Below are 15146 nucleotides of genomic sequence, written 5' to 3' on the forward strand. Positions count from 1 at the left end.
GCGTCGTTGAGGCTGTGGAATTCACCCGAGTTAGTGACTGAACCAGAGACCAAGTCAACATTTAAGAACGTGTTAGATACATGGTTGAAGAAAAGGAGAATAAAGGGTTATGGGAACAAGGCAGGCACATGGGTTTAGGAGTACTGCTGGTGCGGAGGATAAACACCAGCATAGACTGGATGGGCTGAGTTTCCTCGTTGTAATCTCAGCGTAATTCTGTGCAAGGATACTGGCCTTAGAACATTGTTGAGGGCCCCACTTCCGCCTTCTTCAAAGTACTGTACTTCCTGTAGGCGGGAAGGCGGGCATTCCGGGATGTGACGTCATCCTGCCAGTCCCGCCTCCATCCTAACACAGGGCTGCAAGGTGGTGGGGGGGGGGCAGAAATCCACTGCTTCCCCCACCCTGCTCCCGCTCAGTGGCCCCAAACCTGCCCCGGGGATCGCAGGTTTCCCAGGGCCTCGCTGCCTAGCTTCATGCTTGGAGAACGGCCCCTTGGGGTGAAGCACCAGAGGAGGAAGGCTTAGGACCCCCCCGCCCCACCCCGCCACGCTCCAGCACTGATGGGTTGGCAAAGAACCAATCGAGGACACGCACGCAGGAGACCGAGGGCCTGACAGCTGAGCATTACTGACAGTGGCACTAGTGTAGCGATGTTTGCAATTCACTGGAGGACATTACAGGCCTGAATACCAACAATGATTCATTGTGCAGCTATGTCGTTATCTAATATACGCAGGATAATGGCTAACAGGGAGCAATTACCAGGCATAACCCGATGCAGGCCTTCAAATAACATCATAAATGGCGACAGTGAGACTCCCGCAGTTTGTAAGTATCATTTGGACCCTCCCAAGATGGAAGGTGCAACAACACTGCGGTCACCCCAGGGTATTGGTAACTTTTAAGAATACAACGGGTCTCTTGTGACATTATTCAGGGAACAAGTAAATAACTGTGTCCCTCGCCCAGCGCACTTAAAACAACGGGAACTGTGCCCTCACGGACCAGTTACAAAAATAACTCTCCCTCAGCTGCTGCTTTGTGCCTAGTTATATAATAATGAGATAAATCATCGTCGCTGGGTCAAAATCCTGGCACTCCCTCTCTAACAGCACTGTGGGAGTACCTTCACCACACGGACTGGAGCGGTTCAAGAAGGCAGCTCACCGCCGCCTTCTCAAGGGGCAACTAGGGATGGGCAATCAATGCCGGCCTTGCCAGCGACGTCCTGATCCCATAAATGAATTAAAAAAAAATAGATGATCAGAAACATACAACAACAATTTGCATTTATGTAGTGACTTTAACGTAGTAAAACGTCCCAAGGTGCTTCACAGGAGCGATTATCAAATCTGTATCTCTCAGTTACACGCTGCCTTTGCTAACCGGGCCACTGGGGGAGCTCCTCGGCCTAGAAATACCGGAATGCCGGTGCTGCCTACGCTCTCTCGGACGGCGGACGTTACCCTTGGCCACCAATGTTACCGGCTGGTTTCCCGCATTCCCCAATTTCTAGGTCACGTTGTCTCCATGCAGTCTTTGTTCTTCCTCTTACCTAGAAACTTGACGAGCAGGGAGTGTGGGTACTTGTCCATGTGTTTTATGTAGGAGCGCAGGTTCGACAGCAGAAACTTTATTTCTCTCTTTTCCTGCGTTTTCAAGAAAAATCTCTTGTCGTTCCTAAGTGTGTCAAATAAAAACAAATGAGCAGTTTTCCCTGGTCCAACAATCAGCAGCTTAACATGATGGGCCTGACGTGTGTGTGTGTGTGTGTGTGTGTGTGTGTGTGTGTGTGTGTGCGGGTGTGCGGGTGTGTGTGTGTGGGTGTGTGTGTGGGTGTGTGTGTGTGTGTGGGTGTGTGTGTGTGTGGGTGTGTGTGTGTGTGTGTGTGGGTGTGTGTGTGGGTGTGTGTGTGGGTGTGGGGGTGTGTGGGTGTGGGTGTGTGTGTGTGTGTGTGTGTGTGTGTGTGTGTGGGTGTGTGTGTGGGTGTGTGTGTGTGTGTGTGTGTGTGTGTGTGGGTGTGTGTGTGTGTGTGGGTGGGTGTGTGGGTGGGTGTGTGGGTGTGTGTGTGTGTGTGGGTGTGTGGGTGTGTGTGGGTGTGTGTGTGGTGTGTGTGTGTGTGTGTGTGTGTGTGTGTGTGTGGGTGTGGTGTGTGGGTGTGTGTGGGTGTGTGTGTGTGTGTGTGTGTGTGGGTGTGTGTGTGTGTGGGTGTGTGTGTGTGTGTGTGTGTGTGTGTGTGTGTGTGGGTGTGTGTGTGTGTGTGTGTGGGTGTGTGTGTGTGTGTGTGTGTGTGTGTGTGTGTGTGTGTGTGTGGGTGTGTGTGTGTGTGTGTGTGTGTGTGTGTGTGTGTGGAGATGGGTAGGGAGTGGGTCACTCTGTGCCGGGAGTGGGTCACTCTGTGCCGGGAGTGGGTCACTCTGTGCCGGGAGTGGGTCACTCTGTGCCGGGAGTGATCAGGGTCTTTTTTTACTGACTGTGCCACACGGCCAGGGTGTTACCTCGCTGTCCTACACCCGTTCTCCGCGTGCGACGGTCTCACTCACGTCAGGAAGAAGTTGGCCTTGCTCTTGGAGTTGCTGATGAACTGAAGGTAGAATCCTTCTGAGCTGAGAGACTGCTGGTAATCCTTCTCGCTCATCCCCATCATGTGCCGGAACAGTGCAAATACCGGTCCCGCAAACGTCCTCATCTCAAAGCCCTGCCGCAGACAACAGAAGGAGAATCTGAGCCCATTGAGTTTTAAAGTTCTCATCCTTGTTTTCAAATCCCTCCATGGCCTCGCCCCTCGCTATCTCTGTAACCTCCTCCAGCACTATAATCCCCCTAGACCTCTGGTCTCTGCCCTTTGAACATCCCCGATTTTAATCGCTCCACCATTGGTGGCCGTGCCTTCAGCTGCCAAGGCCCTCAGCTCTGGAATTCCCTCCCTAAACCTCTCCGCCTCTCCACTTCTCTCTCCTCCTTTAAGATGCTCCTTAAAACCTACCTTGTTGACCAAGCTTTTGGTCACCTGCCCCAACATCTCATTATGTGGCTCGGTGTCAAATTTGTTTTTTTTTGATAACACTCCTGTGCAGCACCTTGGGACGTTTTATTACGTTAAAGGCGCTGTACAAATACAAGTTGTTGTTGTTGTTATTGCTGTCTGCCAAGATGACAATCCTTAACACACATGTTCTGTGCACCTTGTAGAACAGGACTGCAAACTGGCGAATCTCCGGCCAGACCACTTTAAACATCTCCTGTAAGACAGCGTCAAATCACGCGCTGCCCCAGTTAATTCAGTAAAGTGTCGATACCAGTAAACTGGGAAGTTTTCCAGGAGCTCTATCTTTACACACTGCATAATCGATTAGGTGCCCGGACGAGGGCCAGGGAAGGGAGAGTGCGATCAGCAACAGGACGCGTTTCTGGAGAGAAGGGGAGGTGGAGGTAGAGTTGATCGCTCGACAAGGAAGGAGTTCCTCCTAAATATTCTTGGGTTCTGAGGCCAAGAATATTTAGGAGAACAAGGGGAATCAAGGGATATGGGGATGGGGCGGGAAAGTAGAGTTGAGGTCGATGATCAGCCATGATCTTACTGAATGGCGGAGCAGGCTCGAGGGGCCGAATGGGCTACTCCTGCTCCTATTTCTTATGTTCTGAATGTACACCCTCTGCTACTCTTCAAAACGACTAGCACCTTTCCGTTTACCTCTCATTAAGTGCAGCATGAGAAAGTGCAGAGTCCTACCTTGTGCACCTGTGTTAGCTCGGCATCGAAGTCTGAGTCATTGAGTATGCCCTGAAAGAGGGAGAAAGTCAAATTACAAGCAGGCAAGGTCACTGTTAAATAAAAAGAAAAAAAGGAAAGAGAGATTTGCATTCGTACAGCTGGTTTGTCTTACGGCTGTGAACAGGACCTTAGCCCACACCGGCTGCCCACGTTACAACCGTGGCCGCTCTTCAAAAGGACTTCATTGGCTGCAAAAACGCTTTGCAACGTCCCGAGGATGTGAAAGCCGCTAGAGAAATGCACGTCCTTTCTTAAGCTTTTAAAACTTTCACTGTAATGTTTACCCTCCCCATTCCGCAGCAGCTGCAGGCAATTATCAGAAAGAAGGAAAGACAGACTTGCATTTCTATAGCGCCTTTCACAACCACTGGACGTCCCAAAACGCTTCACAGCTAATGGAGTACTTTTTGAAGTGAAGTCACTGTTGTGATGTAGGAAACGCAGCAGCTAAATTGCGCACAGCAAGATCCCACAAACAGCAATGTGATAATAAGCAGATGATCTGTTTTCAGTGATGTTGGTTGAGGGATAAATATTGGCCCCAGGACACCGGGGAGAACTCCCCTGCTCTTCTTCAAAATAATGCCGCAGGATCTTTTACGTCCACCCGAATCATTATCTCATTGAAACTTATAAAATTCTGACAGGACTAGACAGACTAGATGCAGGAAGGATGTTCCCGATGGTCGGGGAGTCCAGAACCAGGGGTCACAGTCTCAGGATAAGGGGTAAGCCATTTAGGACTGAGATGAGGAGGAATTTCTTCACCCAGAGAGTGGTGAACCTGTGGAATTCTCTACCACAGAAGGCAGTTGAGGCCAATTCATTAAATATATTCAAGAAGGAGTTGGATATATTTCTTAAGGCTAAAGGGGTCAAGGGATATGGGGAGAAAGCAGGGACAGGGTACTGAATTTGGATGATCAGCCATGATCTCGTTGAATGGCAGAGCAGGCTCGAGGGGCCGAATGGCCTACTCCTGCTCCTATCTTCTATGTTTCTATGAGAGAGCAGACGGGGCCTCGGGTTTAACGTCTCATCCGAGAGACGGCACCTCTGACAGTGCGGTGCTCCCTCAGCACTGGCACTGGGAGCGTCGGTCTGGATCATGGGCTCAAGTCTCTGGAGTGATGGCTTGAACCCACAACCTCCTGCCTCAGGAGCGAGCGTGCTGCCCACTGAGCCACAGCTGACACAAGTACCAGGTTTTCTCACGGCAGCTATGGCGGTGGATTGAAGAGGTCACCTGACTGTTGTAGGATGAAGATCTCCTGACAGTAGATTCCGAAGAGCGTTTTCTCAGACGCCCCCCCATGTGGTTTTACTCTCAATCTGCTCGTCCGCATGGCCAAAGCAGGAAGGAGCTCTCATTTTAGAATCATAGACTCTTACCGCACAGGAGGAGGCCATTCGGCCCATTGTGCCTGTGCCAGCTCTTCGGTAGAGCTATCCAAATAACCCCACTTACCCTCGCTCTTTCCCTGTAGCCCTGCATATTTTTCCCCTCCAAGTATTTATCCAATTCCCCGTTGAAAGTTACTATTGAATCTGCATCCACTGCCCTTTCAGGCAGCGCATTCCCGATCGTAATAACTTGCTGTGTAAAAAAACATTTCTTTAGTTCACCTCTTTTGTCAATCACCTTCAATCTGTGCCCTCTGATTATCGACCCTTCAGCCATTAGAAACAGTTTCTCTTTATTTACTCTGTCTAAACCCTTCATGATTTTGAACACCGCGATTAAATCTCCTCTTTTACACAGGGAAGTCAAGCTTGTCTTTTATATTTTATTGCCGTAACTGATTCACACTTGATAAGAGTTTTTTAGGTAAGGGGTATTAAGGGATTATGGAACCAAGGCGGGTAAATGGAGTTGCGGTACAGATCAGCCATGATCTAATTGAAGGGCGGAACAGGCTCGAGGGGCTGAATGGATTACTCCTGTTCCTAATGTTCCTACGTGCTGACCAGTAAATATTTACTTATCAACATTAGCCCGGTGATGTTGGTTAATATTCCAGGATTTAATCTGGTTCATAAATGCCCACGCACTCCTTTGGGGATTACAGAGCTGTCGTGTTGATATCAACACTGTAACCACAGGAGAACCCGCAGCTGTAATAACAGGGCGGCTTTAACCTTCGGGGTATTGGAGAGTCTCTGCTACGTGTCAGTCAACAAGGAGCTCAGTCAATGCTCAGGTTTCCAATCAGTGTACGAGGTGTTCAAAGTGACAAATGTCTCCAGTTACCATAAGGGAATGACCAGCTCATGTGACGTGTGTGTGTGAGGGAGCGGGGAGCTGTGGATGAGTTTGGTAGATAGAAAGAGACCCATGTGCAACTGCGATACATTAGGAACAGGAGGAGGCCGTTCAGCCCCTCTCGCCTGCTTCGCCATTCAATCAGATCCTGGCTGATCTGCACCTCAACTCCCTTCACCCGCCTTTGCCCCAGATCCCTCGATACCCCCTTTGCCCAACAAAAATCTATCGATCTCGGTCTTGAAAGCTCCAATCGTCTCCCAGCATCCACGGCCTTTGGGGGAGAGAGTTACAGATTTCCACTATCCTTTGTGTGAAAGGAGCAGGGGAGTTATCCCCAGTGTCCTGGGGCCAATACTTATCCCTCAGCCAATATAACAAAGACAGATGGGCCTAGAAATTGAGTTTTGGCGCAGCCAGGGCTTTAGCGCCGGAAGTTAGTGCCGGAGCTAAGTCGCGCTGGTCGGGCCCAAAATTCAATAGTTCTGCGCCCAAACGGCTGCCGGCGCTGCTGAGAGCTGTTTGCGCCTGAAAACTGGCGCAACGCGCTGAATTTCGGCGCTATTTCGGCGCTGCGGCGCCCGCTGCGGTGCGGCAGGTTCGGGAAGTGCAGGCCTCCTCCTTCCCTTAAGGAGGAGCTGCCTGCACCCGGCCGCGGCCCGCGAAAATCTTTTTAAAAATGAGCCCGGCACCTCGGTCAAGTGCCGGGCTTGCTTCTGTTCCGGGGGGGGGGGGGGGGGGAAGTCCGGGGAGGGAGCTGCGGCCAGGCGGCCGGCGGGAAAGCGGCCGGCCGCCGCGGGGCCTTTAATGCGCCGGCGCAAAAACATGTTGGACTCTGTTGCCAGAGTCTTAGTTGCGGCTGCCACGGGCGAGGCGGCCGCAACTGAATTTCGGCGCTGGGGCCCGTCGGCATGGCAACTGGGACGCTGCGCACACCGATGACGTCATCGGTGCCGGCGCAGCGCTACCGGTCTACCGCGGCGGAAGGGCCCCAGGCAATTTAGGCGCCGGCGCCAATTGCAGCGCTAGGCCCTCTAGCGCCGCAAAATCGGCGCTAAGGGCACTGAATTTCTAGGCCATTATCTGGTCATTTATCACATTGCTGTTTGTGGGAGCTTGCTGTGTGCAAATTGGCTGCCGCGTTTCCTACACTACAACAGTGACTACACTTCAAAAGTACTTCATTGGCTGTAAAGTGCTTGGAGACGTCCGGTGGTCGTGAAAGGCGCTATAAAAATGCAAGTCTTTATTTTTCCTGTTTTCTCTCCTGAATGGCCTAGCTCTAATTTTAAGATTTTGTCCGCTCGTTCTTGATTCCCCCACCAGAGGAAATAGCTTCTCCGTATCTACCCTATCGAATCCTTTTAACATTTGAAACACCTTGATCAGATCACCCACCCCTCGATCTCCTTTACACAAGGGAGTACAAGCCTAGTCTATGCAACCTGTCCTCATATCTTTACCCTCTCAGCCCCTGGTATCATCCTGGTGAATCTGCACTGCACCCTCTGCAAGGCCTTCCTGAGGTGCGGAGCCCAGAACTGAATGCAGTGCTCCAGACGGGGGTCTGACCAAGGCTCTGTACAGCTGAAGCATAACATCCTCTCCCTTTGTAATCCAGCCCCCTTGAGATACATGTTGAAAGGTCGGAGTTTCTCATTTCATTGTGGGACTGTCATAAATCTCATCATCAAGAAACTACCTATGAAATAACACTGGACAGCCAGCTGGTGGCGCCGTCCAAGGGGTATAAATACTCGGGCGTGGGCCCCAGCTTGCCAGGGACATTTTGTAAGACAAGGAGGTAGTGAAGTACAACTAGACCTCCATGTTCTGAAACAAGTTGATTAAAGCCTTGCTTTATACTCAAACCAAGTGTGTAGTGAGTTTTATTACGTCCGAGACTGTAGGAACATCCTAACTTTCTTCATTTTTAATGTGTTCCTGTTCACCATTGAACTGTGCTGAAAAAATTCTCTATGAAGGGTGAGGAGTTTCATTGACTGTGTGGAAACTCTCTTGCGAGATACTTCCTCCGATCGGGGACCTCCTAACTTGCGTTGGTTTGCTGAGTGTTACAACCAGTCTATAGTTCCCTGCCCCCAACCAACGCACACTTGAGCTTCCACTGAATGGACAGTAGGTGTGTTCTGGAGGTTGCCCTCCACTCTTGCAATTGTGCAAAGTGGAACATTCGGTGCCGACTATCAACTGGAACGACTCCTGCCTCGCCAGCCCTGCCAGTTGCCACCTCTGGCAGCACAAAGACACCCCCATTCCCTCGGTGTGGAACTGGTTCAGTACAAGTGCTGGAGGTAGACGGGCACCATCGGGGAGAGATAGCCTCCATCGACTCTCTTTGGCTTGACAACTCTGGTTGGAAGTATCCGTGGAGTTATTGCCACGTTGACCCTCCCGCCATCGACTACCTCGCTCCCGCCATTGATCGGGTTACCAACTCTGGTTGGACATCGTCCTAGATCACATGACCCCCACCCCCCTGTCTCCAACTGCCCCGCCCCCACACTCCCGCCATTGGTCGCCCAACACATCCATCGCCATCATACGGCCAATCGGGGAGCTGCTTTACCCGATTGGATGCTTCTTGACCGTCAGTCAAATTTTTTCCCGCATCTCCAATATTTTTATGACTGATAAATAAAAGATAATTCAAAGAAAATTTTTTTAAAAACTTTTTTTTAATGCCCCTTATAACCTTTCTCCCAGGCTGCTGGAAACAATGTCAAAAGAGACTCCAGGCCAATCCTGGAAAGTTGGCAAGTAAGGTGTCAGCAGTGGCTCAGTGGGCAGCACTCTCGCCTCTGAGTCAGAAGGTTGTGGGTTCAAGTCCCACTCCAGAGACTTGAGCTCAAAAATCCAGATTGACACTCCCAGTGCAGTGCTGAGGGAGTGCCGCACTGTCGGAGGGGCAGTACTGAGGGAACGCCGCACTGTCGGAGGGGCAGTACTGAGGGAGCGCTGCACTGTCGGAGGGGCAGTACTGAGGGAGTGCCGCACTGTCGGAGGGGCAGTACTGAGGGAGTGCCGCACTGTCGGAGGGGCAGTACTGAGGGAGTGCCGCACTGTCGGAGGGGCAGTACTGAGGGAGTGCCACACTGTCGGAGGGGCAGTACTGAGGGTATGCCGCACTGTCGGAGGGGCAGTACTGAGGGAGCGCTGCACTGTCGGAGGGGCAGTACTAAGGGAGTGCCGCACTGTCGGAGGGGCAGTACTGAGGGTATGCCGCACTGTCGGAAGGGCAGTACTGAGGGAGCGCTGCACTGTCGGAGGGGCAGTACTAAGGGAGTGCCGCACTGTCGGAGGGGCAGTACTGAGGGAGTGCCGCACTGTCGGAGGGGCAGTACTGAGGGAGTGCTGCACTGTCGGAGGGGCAGTACTGAGGGAGCGCTGCACTGTCGGAGGGGTAATACTGAGGGAGCACTGCACTGTCGGAGGGGCAGTACTGAGGGAGTGCTGCACTGTCGGAGGGGCAGTACTGAGGGAGTGCTGCACTGTCGGAGGGGCAGTACTGAGGGAGCGCTGCACTGTCGGAGGGGTAATACTGAGGGAGCGCTGCACTGTCAGAGGGGCTGTCTTTTGGATGAGACATTAAACCGAGGCCCCGTCTGCTCTCTCAGGTGGACATAAAAGAGCCCATGGCATGGTGTTATCCCTGGTGTCCAGGCTGATATTTATCCCTCAATCAACATCATTAAAAAAACAGATGATGTGGTCATTATCACATTGCTGTTTGTGGGAGCTTGCTGTGTGTAAATTTGCTGCCGTGTTTCCTACATTACAACAGTGACTACATTTCAAAAAGTACTTCATTGGCTGTAAAGCGCTTTGGGACGTCCTGAGGTTGTGAAAGGCGCTGTAGAAATGCAAGTCTTTCATTTCTTTAACCCTACTCTCTCTGTGTGCTGGGTTTGAGATTAGGTCCCAGAAAGGACAATTGTGCTTTAGTGTCTGTTGAGCTTGGCTGCCTACAGTGACACCACTATTCCAGGCCAGAATGGAGATGGTTGGATGAGTTCCTCCGCCAATCACGCCTGGAGACCGCACTGCTGTAAGTGACTGGGATTGATTTTCGCAATTAATTTGTATTTTGTAACTACCCTCGACTCACTGCATTTTGCTGGAGAAATCACCCTGCTTTTATCGGGAGACGTTGCTGTAGTTTTGGTCATGAGTTCTGTTTGCTGTAGTTCGTAGAGACTCTTTTTAAAGAGACTCTGTAGACTGTTTGCTGAATACATAGACTGTGTTTGCTGTTTGCTGAATAAATAGACTCTGTTTGCTGAATAAATAGACTCTGTTTGCTGAATAAATAGATTCTGTTTTTGGAATAATAAACTCTGTTTGCTGAATAAATATGCTACTCTGTAAAATAGACTGTTTGCCGTAAGTCCCATCCCGCCTCCAACTCATTGGCTGACACAGTGGTGTCAATAGACGCTTTGGTTGATCTTACCAATTGTGGGGTGTCAACGGAGATTTGGACTGCAGCTGTCAATCCCTCCTTCAACATGCAGGTAAAGTCAAAAAATTCATGATCTCGGTCAATCTCAAACAGACCCAATAATTTCCACTTCTGCCTGGCTCGCCACAGAAACTTCCTCTTGGTGGTTGACCTTTGATTCATGCTGGCATCTTGGCTTTCTGTCTACAAAAACAAACAAACTGTATCAGTGCCGTAAAACGCTCTTAATTATTCATCTAATTGGGTCCCAGGGAGGACTTGATAAATTACTGCAAGGTTGTTATACAGAAAAGAGCAAGTACCGGTGATATTAACCTGGCTTCAAGACACAGGGCCTGGACTAACAATCTCATCATTAGTGCTGCAGTGTCTACGGAGCCAGCTTCGACAGCACCTCCCAAACCCGCGACCTCTACCACCCAGAAGGACAAGGGCAGTAGGCGCATGGGAACATAGAAACATAGAAGATAGGAGCAGGAGTAGGCCATTCGGCCCCTCGAGCCTGCTCTGCCATTCAATGCAATCATGGCTGAGCATCCAAATTCAGTACCCTGTCCCTGCCTTCTCCCCATATCCCTTGATCCCTTTAGCCTTAAGAAATATATCCAACTCCTTCTTGAATATATTTAATGAATTGGCCTCTACTGCCTTCTGTGGTAGAGAATTCCACAGGTTCACCACTCTCTGGGTGAAGAAATTCCTCCTAATTTCTGTCCTAAATGGCTTACCCCTTATCCTTAGACCCTTAAAGTGATGCCCACATCTTGAGGATACATTTTTTAAAATTTCAGTGAGACCAGCCTGACCCTCGGGTGAATATCATAAACTAAAGATGGCCACTTTACACCGATTCTATTTACACTGATTCTACTTTACACCGATTCTACTTTACACCGATTCTACTTTACAACCGATTCTACTTTACACCGATTCCACTTACACCGATTCCACTTACACCGATTCTACTTTACACCGATTCTACTTTACACCGATTCTACTTTACACCGATTCCACTTACACCGATTCCATTTACACTGATTCCATTTACACCGATTCTACTTTACACCGATTCTACTTTACACCGATTCCACTTACACCGATTCTATTTGCACTGATTCTACTTGCACCGATTCTACTTTACACCGATTCTACTTTACACCGATTCTACTTTACACTGATTCCATTTACACCGATTCTACTTTACACTGATTCCATTTACACCGATTCTACTTTACTTTACTGGCGGATCTGCATATGGACTTATGCCATCCTGGCGTTACCCGTATGTTGCACTTTGTGCGCTCCAACAATCTACCATTCTCAACGGAGGACGTAAAGAAAACATGCTCCTCCTGTAGGATTTGTGCAGAATTGAAACCACAATTCTTCCGCCCATCAGATGACTTACTCATACATGCAATGCAGCTTATGCAGAGGCTCAGCATAGACTTTAAAAGGCCATTGCCTTCGTCACGCGGAACACCTACCTACTTACGATGGTAGACGAGTATTCACGCTTTCCCTTTGTCTTCCCCTGTCCTTATATCCTTACCTCTACGGTAATTAAATGCCTCGATCAGGTCTTTTCCCTTTGCGGGACGGCCAATTTTATCCACACGGATCGGGGTCCCTCCTTTATGTCGAGTGAACTTAAAGGTTATCTCTCCCAACGGGGAATCGCCTCGAGTAAGATGACACCATATCACCCAATCGGCAACGGACAGGTTGAACGATACAATGCCATCATCTGGAACGCTGTCCGTCTGGCACTGAGGTCACGCAACCTACCAGACCAGCAGTGGGAAACTGTGCTCCCCGACGTGTTACACTCTATCAGGTCTCTTCTCTCCACATCCACTAATGTCACGCCTCATGAGCGATTCTTCAAGTTCCGGCGTCGCTCTACGCATGGGACATCTCTACCGTCATGGTTGGTGGCTCCAGGCCCTGTGCTAATCCAGAGGTTCGTCCGGTCTGCCAAGAACGACCCTCTCGTTGACGAGGTGGAGTTAACGGAGGTAAACCCCACGTATGCGCACGTGCGGTACCCTGATGGCCGGGAGTCCACCGTCTCGCTCAGAGATCTGGCTCCCTGCCCAACCGGTCACACGGGCCCGAATGATGAAAGATCCCACGACGATGATGTCAACACTCCGCACCCCTATGAAGATGATGCCCTACCTGGGACATCGAGGGATCTGCCGGCAGTGCTACTGGATCAACTCAGGGAGCCGAACACTCCCCGTAGGATGGCCACCCGAAACCAGGAAGCCGGACAATCTCCGGCTACGACCCAGGATGATGCCAGCTCTGCGCCTGTGGGGACCTGCACCCGGAGTCATGATATTCCCAGTCCTCCACAGGACGATCAAGACGACGCGGACTCTACTGACTTACCGGTACGGGCCAAGCGACCCAGGGACCAGGACACGGTCCATGGAGACGTGCCTTCCGGTCACAAGCAGAAAGCTAAACGACTACGGCTATTTTTGGTCCGCCTAGTCCGTTAAAGGAAGACCTGGACTTCCAAACCTTTTAGGGAGGAAGAATGTCATAAATCGCAACTTCTACAAGAAGTAACTCAGGAAGTACCACTGGACGGCCAGCTGAGGGCGCCGTCCGAGGAGTATAAATACTCGGGCGTGGGCCAAACTTGGCCAGAGACAATCTGGAAACAGGAAGCTAGTGACTACTAACTAGACCTCTATGTTTTGTTACAAGTTGATTAAAGCCTTGCTTTATGTTCAAACAAGTGCGTAGTGAGTCTTTATTACGTCACACTCATTCCACATTACGATTCCACTTTACACCGATTCCACTTTAGCCGATTCTACTTACGCCGATTCCACTTACGCCGATTCCACTTACGCCGATTCCATTTACGCCGATTCCACTTTATACCGATTCCACTTTATACCGATTCCACTTTGCCCCGATTCCATTTACGCCGATTACACTTTACACCGATTCCACTTACACCGATTCCACTTACTCCGATTCCACTTACGCCGATTCCACTTACGCCGATTCCACGTTACACCGATTCCAATTACACCAATTCTACTTTACATCGATTCCACTTACACCGATTCTACTTTACACCGATGCCACTTACACCGATTCCACTTACTCCGATTCCACTTACACCCATTCCACTTACACCGATTCCACTTACACCGATTCTACTTTACATCGATTCCACTTACACCGATTCCACTTTACACCGATTCCACTTACACCGATTCTACTTACACCGATTCCACTTTACACCGATTCCACTAAAGCCGAATCCACTTATGCCGAATCCACTTACGCCGATTCCACTTACGCCAATTCCACTTATCCACTTTACACCAATTCCACTTTACCCCGATTCCACTTACACCGATTCCACTTTACACCGAATCACTTACACCGATTGCACTTTACACCGATTCCACTTGCTCCGATTCCACTTTACACCGATTCCACTTTATACCGATTCCACTTTACACCGATTCTACTTATGCCGATTCCACTTTACACCGATTCCACTTTACACCGATTCTACTTACTCCGATTCCACTTACACCGATTCCACTTACACCGATTCCACTTACTCCGATTCCACTTACTCCGATTCCACTTTACACCGATTCCACTTACACCGATTCCACTTACACCGATTCCACTTACGCCGATTCTACTTTACACCGATTCCAATTACACCGATTCTAATTTATACCGGTTCCACTTACACCGATTCCACTTACTCCGATTCCATTTACTCCGATTCCACTTTACACCGATTCCACTTACACCGATTCTACTTTACACCGATTCCACTTACACCGATTCCACTTACACCGATTCCACTTTACACCGATTCCACTTACAACGATTCCACTTACAACGATTCTACTTACACCGATTCCACTTTACACCGATTCCACTTACACCGATTCTACTTTACACCGAATCACTTACACCGATTGCACTTTACACCGATTCCACTTGCTCCGATTCCACTTTACACCGATTCCACTTACTCCGATTCCACTTACTCCGATTCCACTTACTCCGATTCCACTTTACACCGATTCCACTTTACACCGATTCCACTTACACTGATTCCACTTACACCGATTCCACTTACGCCGATTCTACTTTACACCGATTCCAATTACACCGATTCTAATTTATATCGGTTCCACTTACACCGATTCCACTTACTCCGATTCCACTTACTCCGATTCCACTTTACACCGATTCCACTTACACCGATTCTACTTTACACCGATTCCACTTACACCGATTCCACTTACACCGATTCCACTTTACACCGATTCCACTTACAACGATTCTACTTACACCGATTCCACTTTACACCGATTCCACTTACACCGATTCTACTTACACCGATTCCACTTTACACCGATTCCACTTACACCGATTCCACTTACACCGATTCCACTTACTCCGATTCCACTTACTCCGATTCCACTTTACACCGATTCCACTTACACCGATTCTACTTTACACCGATTCCACTTACACCGATTCCACTTACACCGATTCCACTTTACACCGATTCCACTTACAACGATTCTACTTACACCGATTCCACTTTACACCGATTCCAC

General features: G+C 49.7%; 1 protein-coding gene across 1 annotated transcript in view; it reads right to left on the reverse strand.

The window, feature by feature from the left end:
- The window catches only part of pip5kl1 (phosphatidylinositol-4-phosphate 5-kinase-like 1), a 170258-nt gene that overhangs the window by 53355 nt on the left and 101757 nt on the right, over positions 1-15146 (reverse strand). The window contains exons 2-5 of the mRNA XM_085965341.1: positions 10516-10707; positions 3737-3787; positions 2547-2701; positions 1559-1683 (exon numbers count right to left, since the gene is read on the reverse strand). Of these exons, the coding sequence (XP_085821467.1) occupies positions 1559-1683; positions 2547-2701; positions 3737-3787; positions 10516-10707 (523 nt within the window). The remainder of the gene's footprint in view (positions 1-1558; positions 1684-2546; positions 2702-3736; positions 3788-10515; positions 10708-15146) is intronic.

The sequence above is a fragment of the Somniosus microcephalus genome, chromosome 23 (assembly GCF_052327205.1).
Source record: "Somniosus microcephalus isolate GS21.2 chromosome 23, FLI_Smic_1.0, whole genome shotgun sequence".
NCBI lineage: Eukaryota > Metazoa > Chordata > Chondrichthyes > Squaliformes > Somniosidae > Somniosus > Somniosus microcephalus.